Source organism: Pogoniulus pusillus, chromosome Z (assembly GCF_015220805.1).
Source record: "Pogoniulus pusillus isolate bPogPus1 chromosome Z, bPogPus1.pri, whole genome shotgun sequence".
NCBI classification, from domain to species: domain Eukaryota; kingdom Metazoa; phylum Chordata; class Aves; order Piciformes; family Lybiidae; genus Pogoniulus; species Pogoniulus pusillus.
This window is the reverse complement of record NC_087309.1, coordinates 66,208,913-66,230,726: the sequence shown is the minus strand read 5'-3', so window position 1 is coordinate 66,230,726 and position 21,814 is coordinate 66,208,913. Positions and strand designations below refer to the sequence as shown.

General features: G+C 43.7%; 1 protein-coding gene across 2 annotated transcripts in view; it reads left to right on the top strand.

The window, feature by feature from the left end:
• The window catches only part of PCSK5 (proprotein convertase subtilisin/kexin type 5), a 325,127-nt gene that overhangs the window by 168,813 nt on the left and 134,500 nt on the right, over nucleotides 1-21,814 (top strand). For both annotated transcript variants that reach the window (XM_064176708.1, XM_064176709.1), the window contains exon 10: nucleotides 3,198-3,301. In XM_064176708.1, coding sequence (XP_064032778.1) covers nucleotides 3,198-3,301 — 104 coding nt within the window. The remainder of the gene's footprint in view (nucleotides 1-3,197; nucleotides 3,302-21,814) is intronic.

Sequence of the window (21,814 nt, the reverse complement as noted above, 5' to 3'; positions counted from 1 at the left end):
CCTAAACTCATTTCATAAACATTTAGAGAAGCCTGAAAGAAGAGGGCTGTGCCTTAGAGAATAACTATTGGTTAAGGACACAACGTTCATTAATTTTTGGCTATTGTACAAGCTATTTTGTATGCAAATGTTTGTACTTCTGTTAATTCTTGATTGATTTTGAGTATTGTCTGGTATGTGTAATGCCAGGGCAATTTCAGATGAGATGCTGAAAACAAAAACCTCTGGAACTAAATTGCCTGTTTTATTAAATTCAATGAACTATCAAACAATTACACAGTATCACAGTATCACAGTATCACCAGGGTTGCAAGAGACCTCACAGATCATCAAGTCCAACCCTTTACCACAGAGCTCAAGGCTAGACCATGGCATCAAGTGCCATGTCCAACCTTGCCTTGAACAGCTCCAGGGATGGTGACTCCACCACCCCCCCAGGCAGCCCATTCCAGTGTCCAATGACTCTCTCAGTGAAGAACTTTCTCCTCACCTCGAGCCTAAATCTCCCCTGGCGCAGCCTGAGGCTGTGTCCTCTCGTTCTGGTGCTGGCCACCTGAGAGAAGAGAGCAACCTCCTCCTGGCCACAACCACCCCTCAGGTAGTTGTAGACAGCAATAAGGTCACCCCTGAGCCTCCTCTTCTCCAGGCTAAACAATCCCAGCTCCCTCAGCCTCTCCTCATAGGGCTGTGCTCGAGGCCTCTCACCAGCCTCGTCGCCCTTCTCTGAACGCATTCAAGCATCTCAATGTCCCTCCTAAACTGGGGGGCCCAGAACTGAACACAGTACTCAAGGTGTGGTCTAACCAGTGCAGAGTACAGGGGCAGAATGACCTCCCTGCTCCTGCTGACCACACCATTCCTGATGCAGGCCAGGATGCCACTGGCTCTCTTGGCCACCTGGGCACACTGCTGGTTCATGTTCAGGCAGGTATCAATCAGTACCCCCAGATCCCTCTCTGTCTGGCTGCTCTCCAGCCACTCCGACCCCAGCCTGTATCTCTGCATGGGGTTGTTGTGGCCAAAGTGCAGCACCCTGCACTTGGAGCTATTGAACCCCATCCCATTGGACTCTGCCCATCTGTCCAGGCGGTCAAGGTCCCGCTGCAGAGCCCTTCTGCCCTCCAACCCAGCCACATCTGCCCTCAGCTTAGTGTCATCTGCAAACTTGCTGATGACTGACTCCATGCCCTCATCCAGATCATCTGTGAAGATGTTAAAGAGGATGGGGCCCAGCACAGATCCCTGAGGGACACCACTAGTGACCAGCAGCCAGCTGGATGTGGCACCATTCACCACCACTCTCTGGGCTCAGCCCTCCAGCCAGTTCCTAACCCAGCACAGAGTGTTGCCATCCAAGCCATGGGCTGACAGCTTAGCCAGCAATTTGCTGTGGGGGACAGTGTCAAAGGCCTTGCTGAAGTCCAGATAGACCACATCCACAGGCCTCCCCACATCCACCAAGCAGCTCACCTGATCCTAGAAGGAGATCAGGTTGGAGAGGCAGGATCTGCCCTTCCTAAACCCATGCTGGCTGGACCTGAGCCCTTTGCCATCCCTCAGGTGCGCAGTTATTGCCCCCAAGAGAACCTGCTCCATCAGTTTCCCTGGCACTGAGGTCAGGCTGACAGGTCTGTAGTTCCCAGGTTCCTCCATCCGACCCTTCTTGTGGATGGGGACCACGTTGGTCATTTTCCAGTCTCCTGGGACCTCTCCAGTGAGCCAGGACTGCTGGAAAATGATGGAGAGTGGCTTGGCCAGCTCAGCTGCCAGCTCTCTCAGCACCCTGGGATGGATCCCATCTGGTCCCATGGACTTGTGGGTGTCCAGGTGGCTCAGCAGGTCCTGAACTAATTCCTCATGAATTTCCAGGGGAACACACCGCTCCCCGACCCCATCCCCCAGTTCAAGAGGCCACTTGCCCTGAACTCCCTCCTTACTGTTGAAAACTTACTTCTGTTCTCTTGAATGTATTTGTTAATGTCAAGATTTTTAGCCTTTAATTCTTCTGAGATTAATCAAGTGGTAAGTCAGTTAACATCAGTGACATGATGTCTGAATCTGAGGCCCGTATGGCTTGCAAGCAGCGTTTTACTCAGCGTCCAATTTTGACATGTTTTACAAATATTTGGCTAATTCTGTGATTTTTCCAGATGCTTTAATATTGGCTGCTCGACTGGCTTGTGTTTTGTTTTTTTTAATTAAAATCCCTCTTGGTTCTTCAAATGAATTGCCATTCTGACATCATTCCAGTCTCTTCCTTTTTTATTTTTTTCCCTCTTTTTATTTTTTTAGTTTAAAGTTTCTGAAAAATATAATTATGAGCAAACAATTGTAGACTTCTTTCATATGAGGTGTTCACTGTACAAAGAAAATTTCCATCTGGCAATAGTTCAGTTGTTACTATACTGAAGGCCCTATAGGAGGCTGAAGAAATTGGTTTGAACATTGTTATTATGCTGTTAGATCTTCGTTATAGATACGTTCAAACTGCTGTTTCTTGAGAAGAAAACAAAAATCTTTTGACTATGCATTATGCAAGCAGACTCAGAGGTTACATAAGAGACAGACTGGTTTAACTACATACCATGTTGTGTCCTCGAAATCAAAGTTTTCTGCCCCAGAAATTCTTTAACTACTTTTTATTGTTTAACAATAGGTAGATAGGACAGTGAATGGCTGTCTCCAGTATCTTCCATGATTTTTGTTTGTGGAAGTAAACTATCTTTCTGAGACATAGCTCCATTTCCCAAGTCAGATTTGCGAGTGGTTAGTGTTGTCAAGTGAAGGTTGCTATGTTTTTTGAGTTAGATTCACTATCAGATCTACTGTTCCTCTTTAAATAATAAGGTCAGTGTACTCCATCTTGAATCTGTCCGTTAGAAGTTTAAAGAAGTGTTTTAATGCCTTATTTTGTCACCAGTAGCATGGATAGCTTGCTTCACAGAATAACAGGTTCTTTAGATTCCAGATTATGAAGAATGCTGCTCTCTGAATTCCAGGAGGTCTTCCTGAAGCCTCGAAGCATGTTTTTCTAAGACTTTACACAGGCTCCCAGGGAAATTCCTGGGCTGGTATAAATCATACTTACCTTTTTTCATGAAGAGTATTTAAATACTTGTTCATTTACACGACCTTACATCCCTGCATTCTGGTAAGATATACCTTATCTATGACTTTATCTTTCTGCTTTTTCATAGTCCATTTCTCACCTGGAGAGACATACAGCACATTATCGTCAGGACTTCACGCGCAGGACATCTGAATGCTAATGACTGGAAAACCAATGCAGCTGGTTATAAGGGTGAGAGCTTCCTTTGTTTTTTGCCATCAGAGGCATCATCTTATTTGGTATTTTTGAGGAGGAAATATCTCAAGTATTTTGCCTGGTCCTATGTTGTGCATAGTTTTGTGACCTTTCAGACTCAAACTAAAGGGGCCTATCTTCTCTTTCAAGGAAAACCTCTTGGAATAACTAACCCAGAAATGGCAAACGCAAAATGAATTTGCCAGCTCTTCTTAGTCCTTTCAGTCCTATTTATGCACTGTTGTCAGAAAACTAAGAAAATGGATGGCTTTTGATTTTTCCTTATATAGCTAGTATAGTAGTTAGTATAGCTACTATATTCTAGTAAAATAGCCTAGAGTTGAAGATAAAGCAGTTTTTAGATTCAGACGGTGTTCTCATTCAGCATCACTGATGATTGTAGTTAGAGATAACAAAACAGTATTTTTAAAGTTCTCTTTCATGTGGTTCGCTCTACATTATTTATATTTAAGGTTTCCATCAGATTTAGTATCAAATCAAATATTGAATTATCTGGACTATTAGTCAGGCAGCATTAACATTGTTCGGTCAGCTCTCAGGTAAGTTTCTAAATTTTTGTGCAGTCTTGTAATTTTGCATTGAGTCTACATCTTCAAAAGTTGTTGTTGGGTTGGTTTGTTTGTTTGTTTGTTTTGGAATGCAGGCAGATCTAAACACTTGTGCTGTTAAATGGGATACATGTTTTCAGGGTGGGTTAAAACTTGGCCTTGAATCCATGCAAAGTTGTATTTCCACACAGTTTTACTTCTTACTTCCCTTCAGCAAATGTTTACTGTTTTCAATTTGGATTGCATCAGGGGAAAAAAAAAACAACAAAACACAAAAAAACCCCAACAAACAGCAAACAAAAAAAACCATGAGAATGGCTTACTTCTGACTCTGTTTTCATGTGAATTCCTTTCAAGGCTGCAATACCTTTTTAACCTGTTTTGTCCTAGCATCTCCTGAGAGAAGAATTTAGTATGTAAGAACAATCAAATCTTTACCCTGGTTTCATTTTAAAACTGAAGCTTAGCTTTAATCTATTTCAGATCAAGGCATTGTTACTGTAGAACACCTTTAATACATCATTCTGAACTATGACATTTCTACTACAATAGAATAGCATCAAAACCAAAAAAGAAGAACCTTTCATTTTTTGATCCAGATAGGCACTAACTACAGGGGATAGATTTATAAATGGATAATTTACTTGAACCTACTCATCTCATGAAGATTCTGACATTAAAGAGCGAGTTTTACAAGTGCATGCCCACACGCAAAATACACACAGTGAGACATAGATGCTTCCTTAATTGCAATAGCATTACAGTGTTTGTTACTGTGGAACATCTCTCAGGATCACAAAAGCTTTGAGAGGGGATTGTAACTGTTTTATTCTGTTGGACCTATTTGAAGTTGAAACAACACTTCTCAAGTAGCATAAAGTAGGTATTTTTTGTTAAATATAGCCCAGTTTCATACTTTTATGGTTTTGTGTTTTTTCACTTGTTGCCCAAGTAAGTCAGACAACCTGTGAGACATTTCATCTCAAAGGAGAAGTCACAGTAATGCATTGCAGTAGCAGCATTTGTGGCACCCCTTGTACAGCTGCGCAGCTGGAGCCTAATTATTGCGAATCTTTGGAGCCACACTTGTTTCCATGTGTTGTAGTAGATAAATCATGAGGAAAAGGGCTGAAAAAAAGTTTCTTCTCCACTTAGGCAAACTCAGGAACATAGATAAACTCAGCTGGGAGACTGAGTTTCAGTAAATATAACTTGAGCTGGCAGAGCTCTGCTATACTCTCCGTGGTAGAACTGAAAAAGAGGAAGACAAACTAAGTGCCTCAATCTCTGTGAAGCTCAGGAATCAACCTTAACCCAAACAAAAACACTAGTTTTAACTAAATTATTTTGGCAACTTACATTGAGCGAATGGTTCCAATAAAAATGCAGCTCTCTTTAAAGCTCTGTTGATTTTGGAAGAAGGAGAAGTGAAAGATTTAGATTAAATCACAACATCCAAACCTGAATTCAAAAGGAGGTTTGCACACCACTGCTGGCAAGACTGAAACAGGTTTTTTTTCACTATTGTATGTGGCAATATTTAGTATGATATTACACTATTATCCTTCACTGTTGCCAGGAGTAACACTTAAAGTATGTTTATTCATAGATGAATTATTCTGATCAGACCAAGTTCCTTAAGAATCATGTCATAATTTTGCTGATGGCAAGTCCCTGTTTATTCCAAAGTGTGTTCTTAATGGGAGGCAGTGGAAGGCTTTAATTTTTCTTTCAAATTAACTAAAGCAAAGACAATCACAAGAAATGATCTACCTTTCTTCCATACATACTGAGAAGGGAAGAAAACAAGGAGAAAGAGAGAGACAGACTTGCTGTTACAGAAATTAGAAGAGGAGAAAACAGCAAAAACTTGGAAGAACCTTTCACTCAGGACAGGGTCAGCAAAAACTGGTAGTTGAAAGTGGGTCAGCATGCCTTTTTTAGGGGACTGTTTTGCTAGGCTGCATGACAACCCTGTCCCTCACTGTAGTCCCTGGCAGTGTTGTGCCATTGAAAAACACACAGAAGGAGCTCACATATGTCATTATTGCAAGACTTTAGGTTTTTTTTAGTCTTACGTTCATAAAGAGAAGTATTAACTCATAAAAAAAAAAAAAAAAAAAGAGCCAGCTGGTAATTTGCTAAAGTGGTGTCTGTTACTTGTTTAATTTTCTGACAAGTAAACCAAATTTGTTAAATGAATGTAATAGATTTAATTCAGGAGTGGACAAGGAGGTTTTTTTTCTTTTTCTATTATTATTTTTGTATTATTCTTTTGTTGTCAGCTAGCACATGTCTTTCCCCAGGCACTTCTTACCTGGTAGTCCCAAAACAAAGAAAAAAGACTTGAATACTTTGGAATATTATCTAGTTAATCAGTTGTATGATGCAGTTTCTTAGTAGGTGAAAGAGATTTTATGCTCAATTTAATTTCAAAATTAGAGTTATTTTTTAATAATTAAAGCAGTTAATTGACTTTATGGAAAACTACTATAGAACATCTGGGTTTTGCATCTGAAGATGTGGAGAATGTTGATCTGATTTTGCTATGGCAGATTGGTATGCAAAAGCTCCTTGTCAGTTGCTTGGTCAACAGCAAAGCATGCAACTGCATTCATAAAAAAGAAATGCTGTGTTAGTGCTGACTTGTCTCTAGGGTGAAAGATACATAATGAAACACTGCAGTTTTAGGAACAATGATCAGATCGTATGAACAGTTGTTTATCTGTAAGTGAAGCTCCAAACACTGTCAAACACTGTCTTTGGGGAAACAAACCATTTGCAGTAAAGAATAACTAGTAATTTGCAGGGACCTAGGATGTTTTTAGGGAACTTCTTCACTCTTCCTGGATCTAGAGCGTAGACAGTAACATGTCACTATAGGGAAACAGAGCATTGTTGAAAGATAATTATAGACACATTTTTCACTTTCAGGCTATTCCTAGACCCAGCAGAGGTGTTCTTCCTACAGAAACTGATAAGGAAAGGATTGTTATTTTGCCAGAAAATAACAGTCTATGTTGCATCCCATTAGGTTAGATGAAGGACCTGCTGCTTCCAGTGGAGGAAATCAATCTCTTAATGTTTTATGCTCTTTTACTGTAATTACTTAGTTACAGTATTTAGAAAAATTGGTGATTATTCTTGTTAACAGATGGCCAGATTTAAGTTGCTGTAGAGTGACCAGTGGCCAGACAGAAGCAAGAGAATCTTCCCAACAGTGTGTACATATCATGGAAGACAAGCAACTTGCTCATAAACACACTGTTTAAACACTTTAGATAACTCTAAAAGTGTGGGTTTTAATCATTGCCAGGAGCTAGCATAGGACTTTTCAAAAGCAGCAAGTGCTTCTGAATGGTTACATCAATCAGTCAAAGCTGTGAAAGACCTTCCAGTCTTACAGACGTTAGCTGGTATTTTCACATGCGGTTAGCAGGCAATATCAGCTCATTTGCACCTTTAGTGCCCATTCATATGGTTCATGGACCAAGTGAAACACAACCTTTGAGTTTTGCTCTTGTAATATCCAATAGTTTGTGTAGTACTTGAATGATTAAGCTGATATTTTCATGCAGACAACGTAGAAAGCTGTTGTAAGCTTTTTGTTCGTCTTGTCAAACATTGGCAAAGCTCTCTCACATTTGGCTTCTTTCACTCTCCCAATGTTGTGTTGGCTCAAGGCAATGTTGCCTCACCAACAATACCCCTAGTGCCCTGTACTCTGGCCACCTGCTCCTCTCAGCAGGCTTATGGCTTCATTGCTAAGTCATGACACAGCTATTTCTGCAGTTCTGCAGTAACCAGGGAATCCCCTTAAGCCACATTTTCTGTCCAAAGGCATTAGTCTTTGATAAAGGCTGTTATGACAACATCACCAGAAGAATCTGACATTTGGAGTACTATTTACCAGACATTAAAGCTACACAATTTTAATGTTATAGGAATTACATCTATTGAGAAACAAGCATATAACATACCACTTTCCTGAGCCACATGAAACAGAACCTTAGTAAGTTAGGTTTTTCATATAGGCAGCAATGAAGTTTGAATAAGACATCCAAGGGCAATCCAAACAGTCATCAGAGCCCTAGAACAACTAAGTGCTTAAGGGATCAAGAGCACAAGAAATGTTTTCTCCTATCCTTCCAATTGCAGGGATTGGTGAGGGTCAAAAATAGGAATACTTGGCTCCAAGCCTGGCATCACCAGCAAAATGGTTAATTTTTTGATCATGGGTCAGTCTGTACAGCACCAGGCCTGCTGGCAACAGACAGAGTAGGCCTGTCTCAAAAGGGGAAAAAGATCTCTGTGCAGAAGTTGGCAGAGCATTGAAAGAGCTTTAAACTAGATTTGAAGGGGGAAAGCAATAAACCCAGGCTCAGTAGACGTAAACCTGGAGGCAGCATGCCAGTGTTTGAGGGACAGGTCTGCTCCACGATGTGTTGAGTACACTGGAGCACATTTGACATGTCCCTGTACTAATGCACACAGCACCTTAGCTGTCTCAGTGGAGGCAGAGGGTAGAGGAGATCCACATGGCAACAAAGATGCAAGAATTGTTGATGTTTAAGAAATTGTGGAAGCACATTCTTAGAACTGGCACATAGGAATTAGGGATCATCCCCTCACAAAGAGTGGCCATTGATAATGGTTTAGTGCAAGGGCGGAACTCCCTGCTCCCTCAGCACAAAAGCGAGGGGAAAGGTAACACACAAAACTCAGGGTTGAGATAAAGAGATAAGCATTTAATATAACATGAGATATCATAAGCACAATGCATAATTACCTTAGCTAATAACCTAATTAATGACACAATGCATGGTTACCATATCTTAGCCTATTTGCAGAAGTTTGGTGAAATTACAGAGGGAAAAAAAAACAAAACAGCATGAACCAGAAAACCGAAACCAGCAGCTGACTCCCACCCATTCTGCTGCCATGCCTGCAGGAAAGAGCCAACACCCAAGAAGCCAGAACCCAGAAACAGCAACCAGAACAGGAAGCCTCCCATGTTAAAATCTGAATTTCAAGCCCCGTAATACTTTGTTCCAGTTTGCGCTTCTGTTTTTTGAAGCTGGATTGGCTGCAGCATGGTATGAAGAACAGCATCAGGTTCAATTCAATCCATGACAGAGGTATAGCCCAACAGAAGTGCACCTACACCAATGCACATGCACAAAGCAGAGATAACAAACAGGAGCAGCTGGAAACCACTGTTCAACTGGAAAAGTGATATGGTTACAGTCATGGTGGGATGATTCCTGTAACTAGAGTGCTGCAATGGATGGTTGCAAACTGTTCAGAAGGCATGGGCAGAGAAGGCAGGGCATTAGGGTAGCCTTATATGTTAAGGAGTGTTTTTACTGTCTGTAGCTTGATGATGGTGATGAAAAGGTCAAGTGTTTATGCGTAAGACTGAAGGGACATGCCAACGAGGCAGAGATCATGGTGGGAGTCTCATATAACCACCCAAGCAGAATGAACAGGTATCACTTAGACACGTATAAGTCTATAGGACTGGATGAGCTCCATCCAAAGATAGCAGCTGGCAGAAGTGTTCACCAAGTAATTTTGAATTACTTATAAGCAGTCCTGGCTAACCGCAGAGGTCGCAGCAGACTGAAGGTTTGCAAATGTGATGTCAATCTACAAGAAGAGCCAGAAGGAAGATCCAGGGAACTACCATTTGACCTCAGTACCAGGAAAGATTATAGAGTAGAACAGTCTCATCCTGAGTACCATCACATAGCGCATGCAGGACAACCAGGTGTTCAGTCTCAGTCAGCATGTGTATGCGAAGGACCTTTCCTGTTTCACTAACCTGATCTCCTTCAGACAAGGTGATGCACTTAGTAGATGAGGGAAGGATGTGGATGTTGTGTAATCTGACCCTAGTAAAGCTTTTTACACTGTTTCTTATGACATTGTCCTGAAGAAACTGTCTGCCCATGGCTTGCACAGGACTACTAGTTGGATAAAAAACTGTTTAGATAGCCAGGCCCAAACTATTGTCTGTGTTCAGATCCAGGCCTCTCACTACAAGAAAAACACTGTGATGCTGGAGCATGTCCAGAGGGGAGACACAAAGATTGTGAAGGATCTAGAAAAAAGTCCTCTAAGGAGCAACCAAAAGAACATGGAATTTTTTAGCCTAGAGAAAAGGAAGCTGAGGCAAGACCTTCCTGCTCTCTACAACTACCCGAAAGGAGGTCATAGCTAGGTGGATGTCAGTCTCTCCTCTCAAGTCATGGAGTACAGAGTGGATGTGTAAGGACTGCAGGAGGGCTAGTGTCACTCCAGTTCTTCAAAAAGGGCAAGAAGGAAGACCCAGGCACTACAGAGTGGTGAGCCTCACTTGTATACCTGGAAGAGTGATGGAGCAGCTCATTCTGGAGACCATCTCTAACAACATGAAAGACAAGAGGGTTATCAAGAGTAACCAGCATAGATTCACTGAGGAGACTTCTTGCTTCACTAGTCTAATAGCCTTCTATGAAGACATGACCAAATGGATAGATGGAGAGCAGTGGTATAAACTGCCTTGACTTCAGCAAGGCTTTTCATTCTGTTTCACATAACATTGTCATAGGGAAACTTGAGAACAGTGGATTAGATGACTGCACCATGAGGTGGGTTGGTAACTGGCTAAACAACAGAGTTCAGAGAGCTGTGATCAGTGGCACAGAGTTCAGTTGGAAGCCTGTGGCCAGTAGGGATCAGTACTGGGTGCAGTTTTGTTCTATATCTTCATCAATGACCTGGATGAGGGTGTAGCCTCAGCAAGCTGGCTGATGATACAAAAGTGGGGGGGAAAGGGTGAGGGGCTGGCTGACACCCCATCAGTCTGTGCTGCCATCCAATGAGATGTGAACAGCCTGGAGTGTTGGGTGAAGGGAAGCCTCCTGAAGTTCAATAAGGACAAGTGCAGATTCTTCCATGTGGGAAGGAATAACAGCAGGCACCAGTACAGACTAGAGGTTGTCCTGCTGGGAAGCAGCTTGATGAAGACCTTGGAATCATAGACTCAAAACAGGTTGGAAGAGACCTCCAAGATCATCCACTCCAACCTAACACCCAGCCCTGTCCAACCAACTAGATTATGGCACTAAGTGCCTCATCCAGTCTTTTCTTAAACACCTCCCTGGGCAGCCCATTCCAATGCCAATCACTCTCTCTGGGAAGAACTTCCTCCTAACATCCAGCCTAGACCTCCCCTGGCACAACTTGAGACTGTGTCCCCTTGTTCTGTTGCTGGTTGCCTGGGAGAAGAAATCAACCCCCACCTGGCTACAACCTCAGTCCAGGCAGTTGTGGACAGCAATGAGGTCACCCCTCAGCCTCCTCTTCTCCAGGCTAAACAACCCCCGCTTCCTCAGCCTCCCCTCATAGGGTTTGTTTTCTGGCTCTTTCACCAGCTTTGTTGCCCTTCTCTGGACACATTCCAGCACCTCAACATCTCTCTTGAATTGAGGAGCCCAGAACTGGGCACAGCACTCAAGGTGTGGCCTGACCAGTGTTGAGTACAGGGGAAGAATAACTTCGCTTGTCCTACTGGCCACACTGTTCCTGATGCAGGCCAGGATGCCATTGGCTCTCTTGGCCACCTGGGCACACTGCTGGTTCATCTTCAGCCTACTATCTACCAGTACTCCCAGGTCCCTTTCCTCCTGGCTGCTCTCCAGCCACTCTGTCCCCAGCCTGTAGCACTGCTTGGGGTTGTTGTGGACAAAGAGCAGAACCCTGCACTTGGCCTTGCTAAATCTCATCCCACTGACTTCTGCCCACCCATCCAGCCTGCCACAGTCCCTCTGCACGGCTCTCATGCCCTCCAATGCATTGACACCTATTCCTGGCTTGGTGTCATCTGAAATCATCTGCAAACCTACTGATCATAGAATCATAGAATCAACCAGGTTGGAAGAGACCTCCAAGATCATCCAGTCCAACCTAGCACCCAGCCCTATCCAATCAACTAGATCATGGCACTAAGTGCCTTATTCAGACTTTCCTTGAATACCTCCTGGGATGGTGACTCCACCACCTCCCTGGGCAGCCCATTCCAATGCCAATCATTCTCTCTGGGAAGAATTTCCTCCTAACATCCAGCCTATACCTTCCTAGGCACAACTTGAGGCTGTGTCCCCTTGTTCTGTTGCTGGTTGCCTGGGAGAAGAATCTCCTGGTCTAGATCATCATTAAAGATATTGGAGTCCTAGTGGACAGCAGTTATCCATGGGATAGCAATGTGACCTTGTGAACAAGAGGGCCAATGGGGTGCATTAAGTGTGTCCAGCAGGTCTAGCAAGGTTCTTCTACCCTCTGTCCTTGTGAGACCACATCTGGAATATTGTACCCACTTTTGGGCTTCCCGGTTCAAAAGACACAGACCTCTGCTGGAGAGAGTCCAACAGAGAGCTACAAGGATGATTGCAAGACTGGAACATCTCACCTATGGAGAGAGACTGAGAGACCTGTGGCTGTTTAGTCTTGAGAAGAGAAGGCTGAGTGGGGATCATACCATTATCTATAAATATCTGTGGGGTGGATGTCAAGATGAAGGTGTCAATCTCTTTTTGCTGATGCCAGTGATAGGACAAGCAATGACGACTACAAGCTAGAACACAGGAGGTTCCACCTCAACGTGAGGAAACTCTTATTTGATTCTAGTAGGCAGCAGACAGCAAGAGTTCTGGGAAAGCAAATGCATTTTTGGTAAAGACAGTCTAGCTATACATACATGACCAAGTCTTCAACAGACTGGTGGATGTGAAGTCTGAGAGAGATGCTGACAGTCACTCAAATGGGCAGGCATTAGTCTTACATTAGCTGAATTGGTTAGATCAATTGGAAGACTATTTACTTTGTGGCCCCTGCTTGGAATTTTAATTTAGAGCAGTGTTTAATGTAGTGCCAGGAAAGGACAGAATCAAACCATTTCCAATTAGTAGCTCCTGCAACAGCAAGGGGAACTGTCTCCTCCAGCACTGAAATCCCATCTGAGTGCTGCAGTATTCACAGTGTCAATACCATAGCCTTTATCATTGTTTCACAGAAAGTGTTACTGTGGTTAGATGAAAAAAATGGAGGAGGGATTTGGAAATTAAGATAGATGAGGAAACGTAGAACAAAACATTAATTTTTTTAACAACAGGTTTAAAGTGATTGTCTTTTTCTTCTGTGGCCACTTCAGCCTTTCTAGATGCCTCTTGTTTCTTTCCCACATGCAGTAATTCAGCTCAGAGCTATAAATAAAGTTTCCTTAAATGTAATACTAAAATTGTATTAGGAATTTTTCAATATTTTGTAGTTTTCCTACGTTAAACCCAAACAAAAAGCCAGGTTTCTGAACTCTGCCAGCATTGAGTGGGACATAAAAAATATCTCTGGGATTTGGGGAAGTTTGCTGGAAAACATACTGAATTCTTCATCCTAGATCATGACTGTTGGATTTTTTCCCCCTCTAGCACAAACGTTGCTTCCAGCTAAGACATGTAAGATCGGAAGTGTATCTGTATAGTTGCAGATGGAGATGTACAGAGGAGAAGAAACCTTTCAGAGAAGTGAGGCTTCTTCCAGCCTCAGACATTTCATTATTGAAGTCAGCTCTGCAGCACTGTATTTACTGCTGCCTCTGAAATGCTGTGAATATATAACAGTCTAAGCAGAAACTTCAGGCCTATGCTGGGATACACAACATTTTGTGTTACAATTGTTTTTTCTTCTGAGGTCATATATTATATTATAAACATGCACATTTAAAACTGTACATGAAATGGCTCTAAAGTAGGAGTAGCAGCAGGCAAAAGGCAAAATTAGGTTTTAAATTTCCATTACAGTAGCAGTCAGAATTGTCAGCACAGCAAATGAACTTACAAAGATAGTGCCTGTGCTCAACAACTAACAATCTTGATGTCATCTCCCCTAGATAAAAAGCTATGTACAATTACTATTATCTGCATACTATGTACAATACTGTGACCTCGTACTCCAGACATTGCTATGTGTACTGACAGCACTGAGACGATTCATACCATGGGAATGATAACCTTTGACATTCTAAGAAGCCCAACTCTGACCTTTAGCAAAATTCTGCAAAGAATTAGGGAGCAGGGAGAAAGAAGAGGGATAGAAGTTTTCTCCTGTGAGCTCATAAACTAAGTCTGACACTTAATGTGAAATCTGGTTTGCATTATTAAGAAAGAACCAGGATCAACAAGTTTAGAAAGCGAATGAGAAACTGAGACAGTTCTCCAAAGCAGAATCCCTTAACTGTAGACAGTGAAGACTACTTGTATGCATCCATGGCAGTAGTGAACATCTTGTGCACGGGGTAATTGTGGTTTTTTTTAGAAAAACAACCACCTCCTGCCTTTCAGAACACCAAAGCTCTTCGTTGCTATTGCATTGCTATTGAATTGCTATAGTGCATTTCAGCAACTACAAAACTTGCTGGTTTATTTTCATTGTGTCTGCTTTAATGGAACTAGGATTCAGACAATCTAAGAAGCAGATGAGACCATCTGCTATACAGTATTTTAAGCAGTTAGAACATCCTGAGGATGTGGAACATCTAGTGATAATAGGGAAAGATAATGGCCTACATAGGACAGCTTAGATAACTTAGATACCTGAAGCTGTTTATAACTCTGTCACTTTTTGCATCCAGAAAAATCAGCCTTTAGGTGGTCACTTTTATGTCAGGGGGTGCATAAATTAATCCACCAGGTCTAGTACCAGCATTAGTTGTCCAGCTATCTATGTAGACTTGGCATACTGATTAAATTTCTTCTGCTTCAGACAACTGATCAGAATCTGCTACATAGCTCTTCGGGCATAGCATGAAGTCTGCTGTGCTGGTTTGAGGCTAATTGGAATATTATAATGTAAGAAATTACATCATTGGCTGTGAAAGAGAAAATAATAGTGATTTCTGTATTGCCCATTGGATTGCTGAGAGATGTAAAAACACAAAACAGTAACAAAGTGCCTCATTCTGTGCTTGCTGCTCACTGATTAACTGTCTCTGCCTGAACCTCTGTAGCCCAATCTAATCGTTCTCATTTTAACCCTTGTTGGCTTTTGACATCGCACCCCTACTTTCCTTGCAAAGATTAATCACATAAGCTTTCTGAAATAAGGGAGGGGTGGGAAGAAGGGGTTAGTTGGGAGCCCTCCTGGGCGGCCTTGCTGACTGGGAGGGGTTTCAAATTTCCATACTACTTCTAACTTGTATATAACTGTAAATATCTGTATATATTGTGTGCATGTGCTTGTAAATAGGAGCCGTGCTGTAAACCATAGAATCAGAGATATATTCATAGAATCAACCAGGTTGGAGGAAACCTCCAAGATCATCCAATCTCACCTATCCCCTAGCCCTATCCAGTCAACTAGACCATGGCACTAAGTGCCTCATCCAGACTTGAACACCTCCAGGGACAGTGACTCCACCACCTCCCTGGGCAGCCCATTCCAATGGCAAATCACTCTCACTGGGAAGAACTTCCTCCTAACATCCAGCCTGTACCTCCCTCGGCACAACTTGAGTCTGTGTCCCCTTGTTCTGCTGCTGGTTGCCTGGGAGAAGAAATCAACCCCCACCTGGCTACAGCCTCCCTTCAGGTAGTTGTAGACAGCAATGAGGTCACCCCTCAGCCTCCTCTTCTCCAGGATAAACAACCCCAGCTCCCTCAGCCTCTCCTCATAGGGTTTGTGTTCCAGGCCCCTCACCAGCTTTGTTGCCCTTCTCTGGACACGTTCCAGCACCTCAACATCTCTCTTGAATTGAGGAGCCCAGAACTGGACACAGCACTGAAGGTGTGGCCTGACCAGTGCTGAGTACAGGGCAAGAATAACCTCCCTCGTCCTACTGGCCACACTGTTCCTGATGCAGGCCAGGATGCCATTGGCTCTCTTGGCCACCTGGGCACACTGCTGGCTCATCTTCAGCCTACTCTCTACCAGTACCCCCAGGTCCCTTTCTTCCTGGCTGCTCTGCAGCCACTCTGTCCCCAGCCTGTAGTGCTGCTTGGGGTTGTTGCCAAAGTGCAGAACCCTGCACTTGGCCTTGTTAAATCTCATCCCATTGGCCTCTGCCCACCCCTACGGCCTGTCCAGGTCCCTCTGCAGGGCTCTCCTACCTTCCAACAGAACAACACCTGCTCCTAGCTTGGTGTCATCTGCAAACTTACTGATGCTGGACTCAATCCCCTTGTCCAGATCATCAGTAAAGATATTGAATAGGACTGGGCCCAGTGGGGAACACCACTAGTGACTGGCTGCCAACTGGATGTGGCACCATTCACCACCACTCTCTGGGCTCTGTCATCCAGCCAGTTTTTGACCCATATCAGAGTGAATCTGTCCAAGCCACGAGCTGCCAGCTTGGCTAGGAGCTTGTTCTGGCAGATGGTGTCAACTGCTTTGCTGAAGTCCAGGTAGACTACAATATTACATATATATATATTTACATATATGTCTAAAATCATAATTATAGCTTCATATTAACTTGCATCCATCTGAGTTAGCCTGGTGATTCCAACAGGGGGCAGAAAAAAACCCAAACCACATCATCCACTTAGTTAATTAGTAATTTCTCTGGGGTGAGTTGAGCATAATTTTGACTTGAAAATCAGCATCACTGCTATTAAATTAATTTGCAAAACATTTGTTACGACTCTCCGCATATTTGCTTATGTTCTTCCTCTGATGAAATCTGGTGCAGCCCCATGCACACTCGAGATAGAGTCCAAATATCCTTCTGTAGCACTGACACTTCTGAACAGAAACAGCCACTGTGTGAGACAGAACAATGATACTCTGCACCTCATGTCTGATGTTACACCTGACAGCAGAGTAGTGTTGTCTTTGCAGCTATCTCCTGCCAACAATTTATCAACATCTCCACTTACAGTGCTTTTGACTCACCTGTTCTGAAGTGAAGCCTAGCACAGGCCGTCCCACCAGAAGGTGTTGTTAACTGTTTGATAGGGTGAAATGACATTTGGCAACTTTTGAGTTATTAAGAAATCATAAATGTACCCTGAGAGTGAGTTTACTTCTAACAGAGGAAAAAAGTACATTTTCTTTAAACATGCTCCATGATCCAATTACAGAATGTATTTTTTTGTTTATAGGGAAGTTGCAAGGTGCCATATTTTTCAGTGGATCATTGTGCTTTTGTGGAAAATGAAGTCCAGTAGAAAAGATGATCACAAGTTTTAAATTTATAGCTTCTATTACTGTAGAAGCTTCTTAGCCAGCTTTATTTCAGCAATTTTTTTTCTCCCTTCTAAATGCATATAGTCAGACTTATTCCATTCATATAAGCTGGTTTATTTCAAAAGATAAAAAACAAATGGCTTTAGTAGAGGCTTTATGACTTGCAACCATATGCTGCAGAGAAGCAGCAGCTTGTCTGTCATAGCAATCACCAGCCAGCAGTAGTCAGGTTTTCTGTTTCTATCAAAATTCTGCTCCAGAGGCAATGAAGTACATGAGTCTTCCTGGTCACTGTGCTGAAGTTGCTCACTGATAATTTCTCTGACTCTGGGGAAAGTGTCCCAGTAAGTAGGGCACAGTAGATGCCATGTACTCTGAGGACTGCAGTAACCTGGTTTACCTGTACCTAAACAAACCCTGAAAGGCAAATTGGGAACTAATTCTGGTCTTGCTGTGGGTAGAGGACAGCTTGGCATGTCAGTGTTACTTACACATGGGGCCTCACTGCTCTCTGTCAGTCATGAGGTGGTGGAGTCCCAAGACTAATGACTCCAGCCCAAAGGCTGCTCATTCAAGGTGGGGGGGGGAAGTATTTGAGTGGTGCTTGCTGTCACTACTAGTAGTGTTTGACTCTAATGCCCCAAAAGTGTATTTCACTCTCAGTCTTTTATGTCAACCAGAATCTATGCTTAGTAACTGTATGTCTTTAAAATTCCTGAAGTAGGGAAATACTGCCAGAAAGTGAATGCAAATGTGATCTTGGATTTCATTCCTTATATGTGATATGTTTAAGGGCTACTTTTCAAGTGACTGCAATGTAAAAGTTGCATACAGAAACTATTCACAAAAGCACAGTGGCTATTGGAGGTTTAGATTTGACTACCTGTCCTGCTGGTGTTCCTGGGTAACCTGTATTTTAACCTCTATTTTATTTTGCCAGTGAATAGGAACTTTCTGGCAGACAGAAAAGTCATAAAATCTAAAGTGCTGGTCTTTGTCAGATCTATTATCAGGTAAATCCACTGTTAGTGGATTGTTTTTAATTTTTTTCGTACTAACACAAAAGTCAGAAGTTAGAATGAACACAACTGAAGCTCAATAAAAGCAATTTTTAGAGTATTTTGTCAGAACCTTTCCCCAGGCTTCACAGATCACACAGGATCTCACATCCAGGTGGGAGACACCGCAACACCCCTGGGCAGCCTGTTCCAGTGTTCTGTCACCCTCACTGTGAAAAAATTCCTCCTGAAGTTTACATGAAACCTCCCATTCTTCAGCTTCCACTCATTGCCCCTTGTCCTGTCACTGGGCATCACTGAGAGGAGGCTGGCTCCATCCTCCCGGCACTGACCCCTTACATATTTATAAACATTAGTCAGGTCACCCCTTAGTCTCGTCCTCTCCAAGCTAAAAAGCCCCAGCTCACTCAGTCTCTCCTCATAACAGAGATGTTCCATACCCTTAATCATCTTTGTGGCTCTGCACTGGACTCTCTCAAGCAGCTCCCTGTCCTTCTTGAACTGCAGGTCCCAGAACTGGACACAGTGCTCCAGATGAGGCCTCACCAGGGCAGAGTGGAGGGGGAGGAGAACCTCCCTTGACCTTCTAATACACCCCAGAATGGCATTGGCCTTCCTGGGCACAAGAGCACACTGCTGGCTTGTGGCCATCCTTCCATCCTCCGGGACTCGGGCACTGTGGTAAAGGGTTGGACTTGATGATCTGTGAGGTCTCTTCCAACCTTGGTGATACTGTGATACTGTGATACTGTGACTCCCAAGTCCCTCTCCCCTTCACTGCTGTCCAGCAGGTCAGTCCCCAACCTATACTGATACATTGAGTTGTTCTTTCCCAGGTGCATGACTCTGCACTTGCCCCGGTTGAACATCATTCAATTTCTTCCTGCCTGTGCTTCGAGCCTGTCCAAGTCTCACTGAATGGCAGCGCAATGATCTGGTGTGTCAGCCACTCCACCCAGTTTGGTGTCATCAGCGAACATGCTGACAATGCACTCTGTGCCCTCACTGGGGTTGTTGATGAATATATTGAACAGAACTGGTCCCAGTACTGACCTTTGAGGGACTCCATTAGTTTCGGGCCTCCAACTAGACTCCATCCCATTGACCACAACTGTCTGGCTTCTTTCCTTCAACCAGTTCCCAATCCACCTCACTGATCATCCAGACCACACTGCCTCAGTTTAGCCAGAAGAATGCTGTGGCAGACACTGTCAAATGTTTTACTGAAATAAAGATAAACCACATCCACTGCTCTACCATCATCAGTCCACCTGATTATGTCCTCATAAAAGGCTTGGTCAAACATGAATTCCCCTTGGTAAAACCAAGCAGGAAGCTCCATTCTGCTTATGGCAGAAGGCAATTAGCGAATTACAAGAGGCTTTAAGTACTCACAAAAATTACCTCCCGACTCACAGGGTGAGCTACAGCTTCAGACAGTATCCAAATGCTTTCAGGGAATTCTGTTACTCTCTTATCAGGTGCTGGGGCTTCCAATTCTTCCCAGGCTTCACAGGGTGCTGCAAAAAGGAGGCAAGCAATCTCTGACCTGGTCCTCACTCCTCTGGATGATCTGTGTATCTCCAGGACTTCCCATCTTGGCAGGAGACTTTCAGGTGCAGGCAGGATGTCTTGCAATGTGCAGTCTCAGCATTGATGTCACATTGGCCATGCAGGCCCATTGCGTGGAGGCATTTAGAGCCTGTTCTGGTAAACTGGAGGCAGTGGAGTTCCCAGGCAGTTCACAATGCACTAAGGCAGTGAGCAATGGCAGCAGGCAGCAGCAGTCTTGAATACAATGGCAGAGCACATTGTGTTATCTGCTCATTGCTTTTTATCAATGTAGCCTGGGACTAATGGGCCTTTGGACACAGAATAACCAATCAGAATGGCAGTTAGCCAAGATTGACCATATTAGGTTAAGCCATAGGCTTGCTTTACCTAAATTTGGCAGAAGCATAGACCTTGCACAAGGCAGACACAAGCTAAGCATGTGTACCTTGTTTGCCACAGGAGGTAGAACAAGTCTGGGCAAGCCAGAGTCCTTAGACTCAGTGGCTGCAGGTTCTTCGTCCTCTTTCCTGTGATTGCTTCTCCCCACAACAGAGGGAGGGAGAGCAGAACAACACGTCTGGGCAAGCCAGTACATGTGTAAGCCTATTTTGGCCTGTTCAGGCCTACCACAACAACTGTATCCTCCTTCTTACCCTTTTTGAAGACTGAAGTGACATCCACCCTTCTCGAGTCCCCAGGCACCTCTCCTGTCCACTAAGACTTACTGAAGATGGTAGAGAGTAGTCTGGCAATGACCTCTGCCAGCTCTCTCAGCACCCGTGGGGGTGTGCTATTGGGACCCATGGTCTTATGAATGTCCAGATTACTCCTTAACCCAGTCCTCATCACCCAGAGAAGATTCCTTTGTCATTCTTTCCTCTGGTGTCTCCAATGTCAGGGGCTCCTGAGGACAGTCTCCAGCAGTATAGACAGAGACAAAGAAGCATTTAGTAACTCTGCCTTCTTTGTGTCCTCTGTCACCAAGGCGCCCGCCTCACTCAGCAGAGGGCCTGTGTTGTCCCTAACATTAGCTTTTCCTGCAATATATTTGAAGATGCCCTTTTTGTTATCCTTGACCTTCCTTGCAAGGTTGAGTTCCAGCGAGGCCTTAGCCTTCCTAGTTGCCTCCCTGCATCCCCTGACAATGGTCCTATACTCATCACAGGTGGCCAGCCCCTCCTTCCATCATCTGTAGACTCTCTTCTTCCACTTAAGTTTGCTAAGCAGTTCCTTACTTAACTGTGCAGGTCTCCTGGCTCCCTTTCTCAATTTCCCACTCCCTGTGATGCACTTATCTTGAGCTTGGGAGAAGAGGTCCTTAAATGTTAACCAACTTTCATGAGCCCCTCTGCCTTCTAGTATCTTCTCCCATGAGATTTCACCCACCAATTGCTTGAAAAAGGCCAAAATTTGCCCTCCTGAAATCCAGGGTTGTAGTCTTGCTTGATATCATGTTCTCACCAGACAAGATCTTGAACTCTACCATCTCATGATCACTAAGGCCAAAGCTGCCCTCGACCAGGGTGCTGCTGGCAGGCAGGGCAGAGAGAAAGAGACACAGGAAGATCCTCTGTTTTTATAGGGGTGTTGCGGAGAGCAGGAATTAATATGTGACCGAGTCAGGAATTTATCAAAAATAGTTATTTTTTATTTTCCCAAAAACCCGCCCCCACAACTATATATACAAAGATTAATTTAGTTTAATAAGCAGATTCAGTTGCATGAGCATTAACCTACAAGGATACCATCAATAATCTGACCATATCGGAAGTCAGAAGTTGGAAAAGGCCTCAGCTATTAATTAATAGCAGTTTCTTACTAAATTAAGCTAAGCCAAATAACTCACTCAGGCTGACTCGTGCGGTCTGTCTTCCTCTTCCTTTCCAGCCGCTGCAGGTGAATCGTTAAGGGTCGTTAAGGGTCGTTAGGCACACAAAGGTGTCTATAGGAAAGCGAATTCCTGAAGGTCTCTGCAGTCCAGGCACAGGGGAGTGTGTGAGCTCAGGCAGACACATACGTCCAGGCACAGGCAAACTCCAAAGCAGGAACCCCAAAGGCGGGAAGACCCCCAATATTTACAACCTTCGCTAGACAAAGGGCAGAGTTACCACACCTTAGGCACAAAAGCGCACGGCCAATCCCAG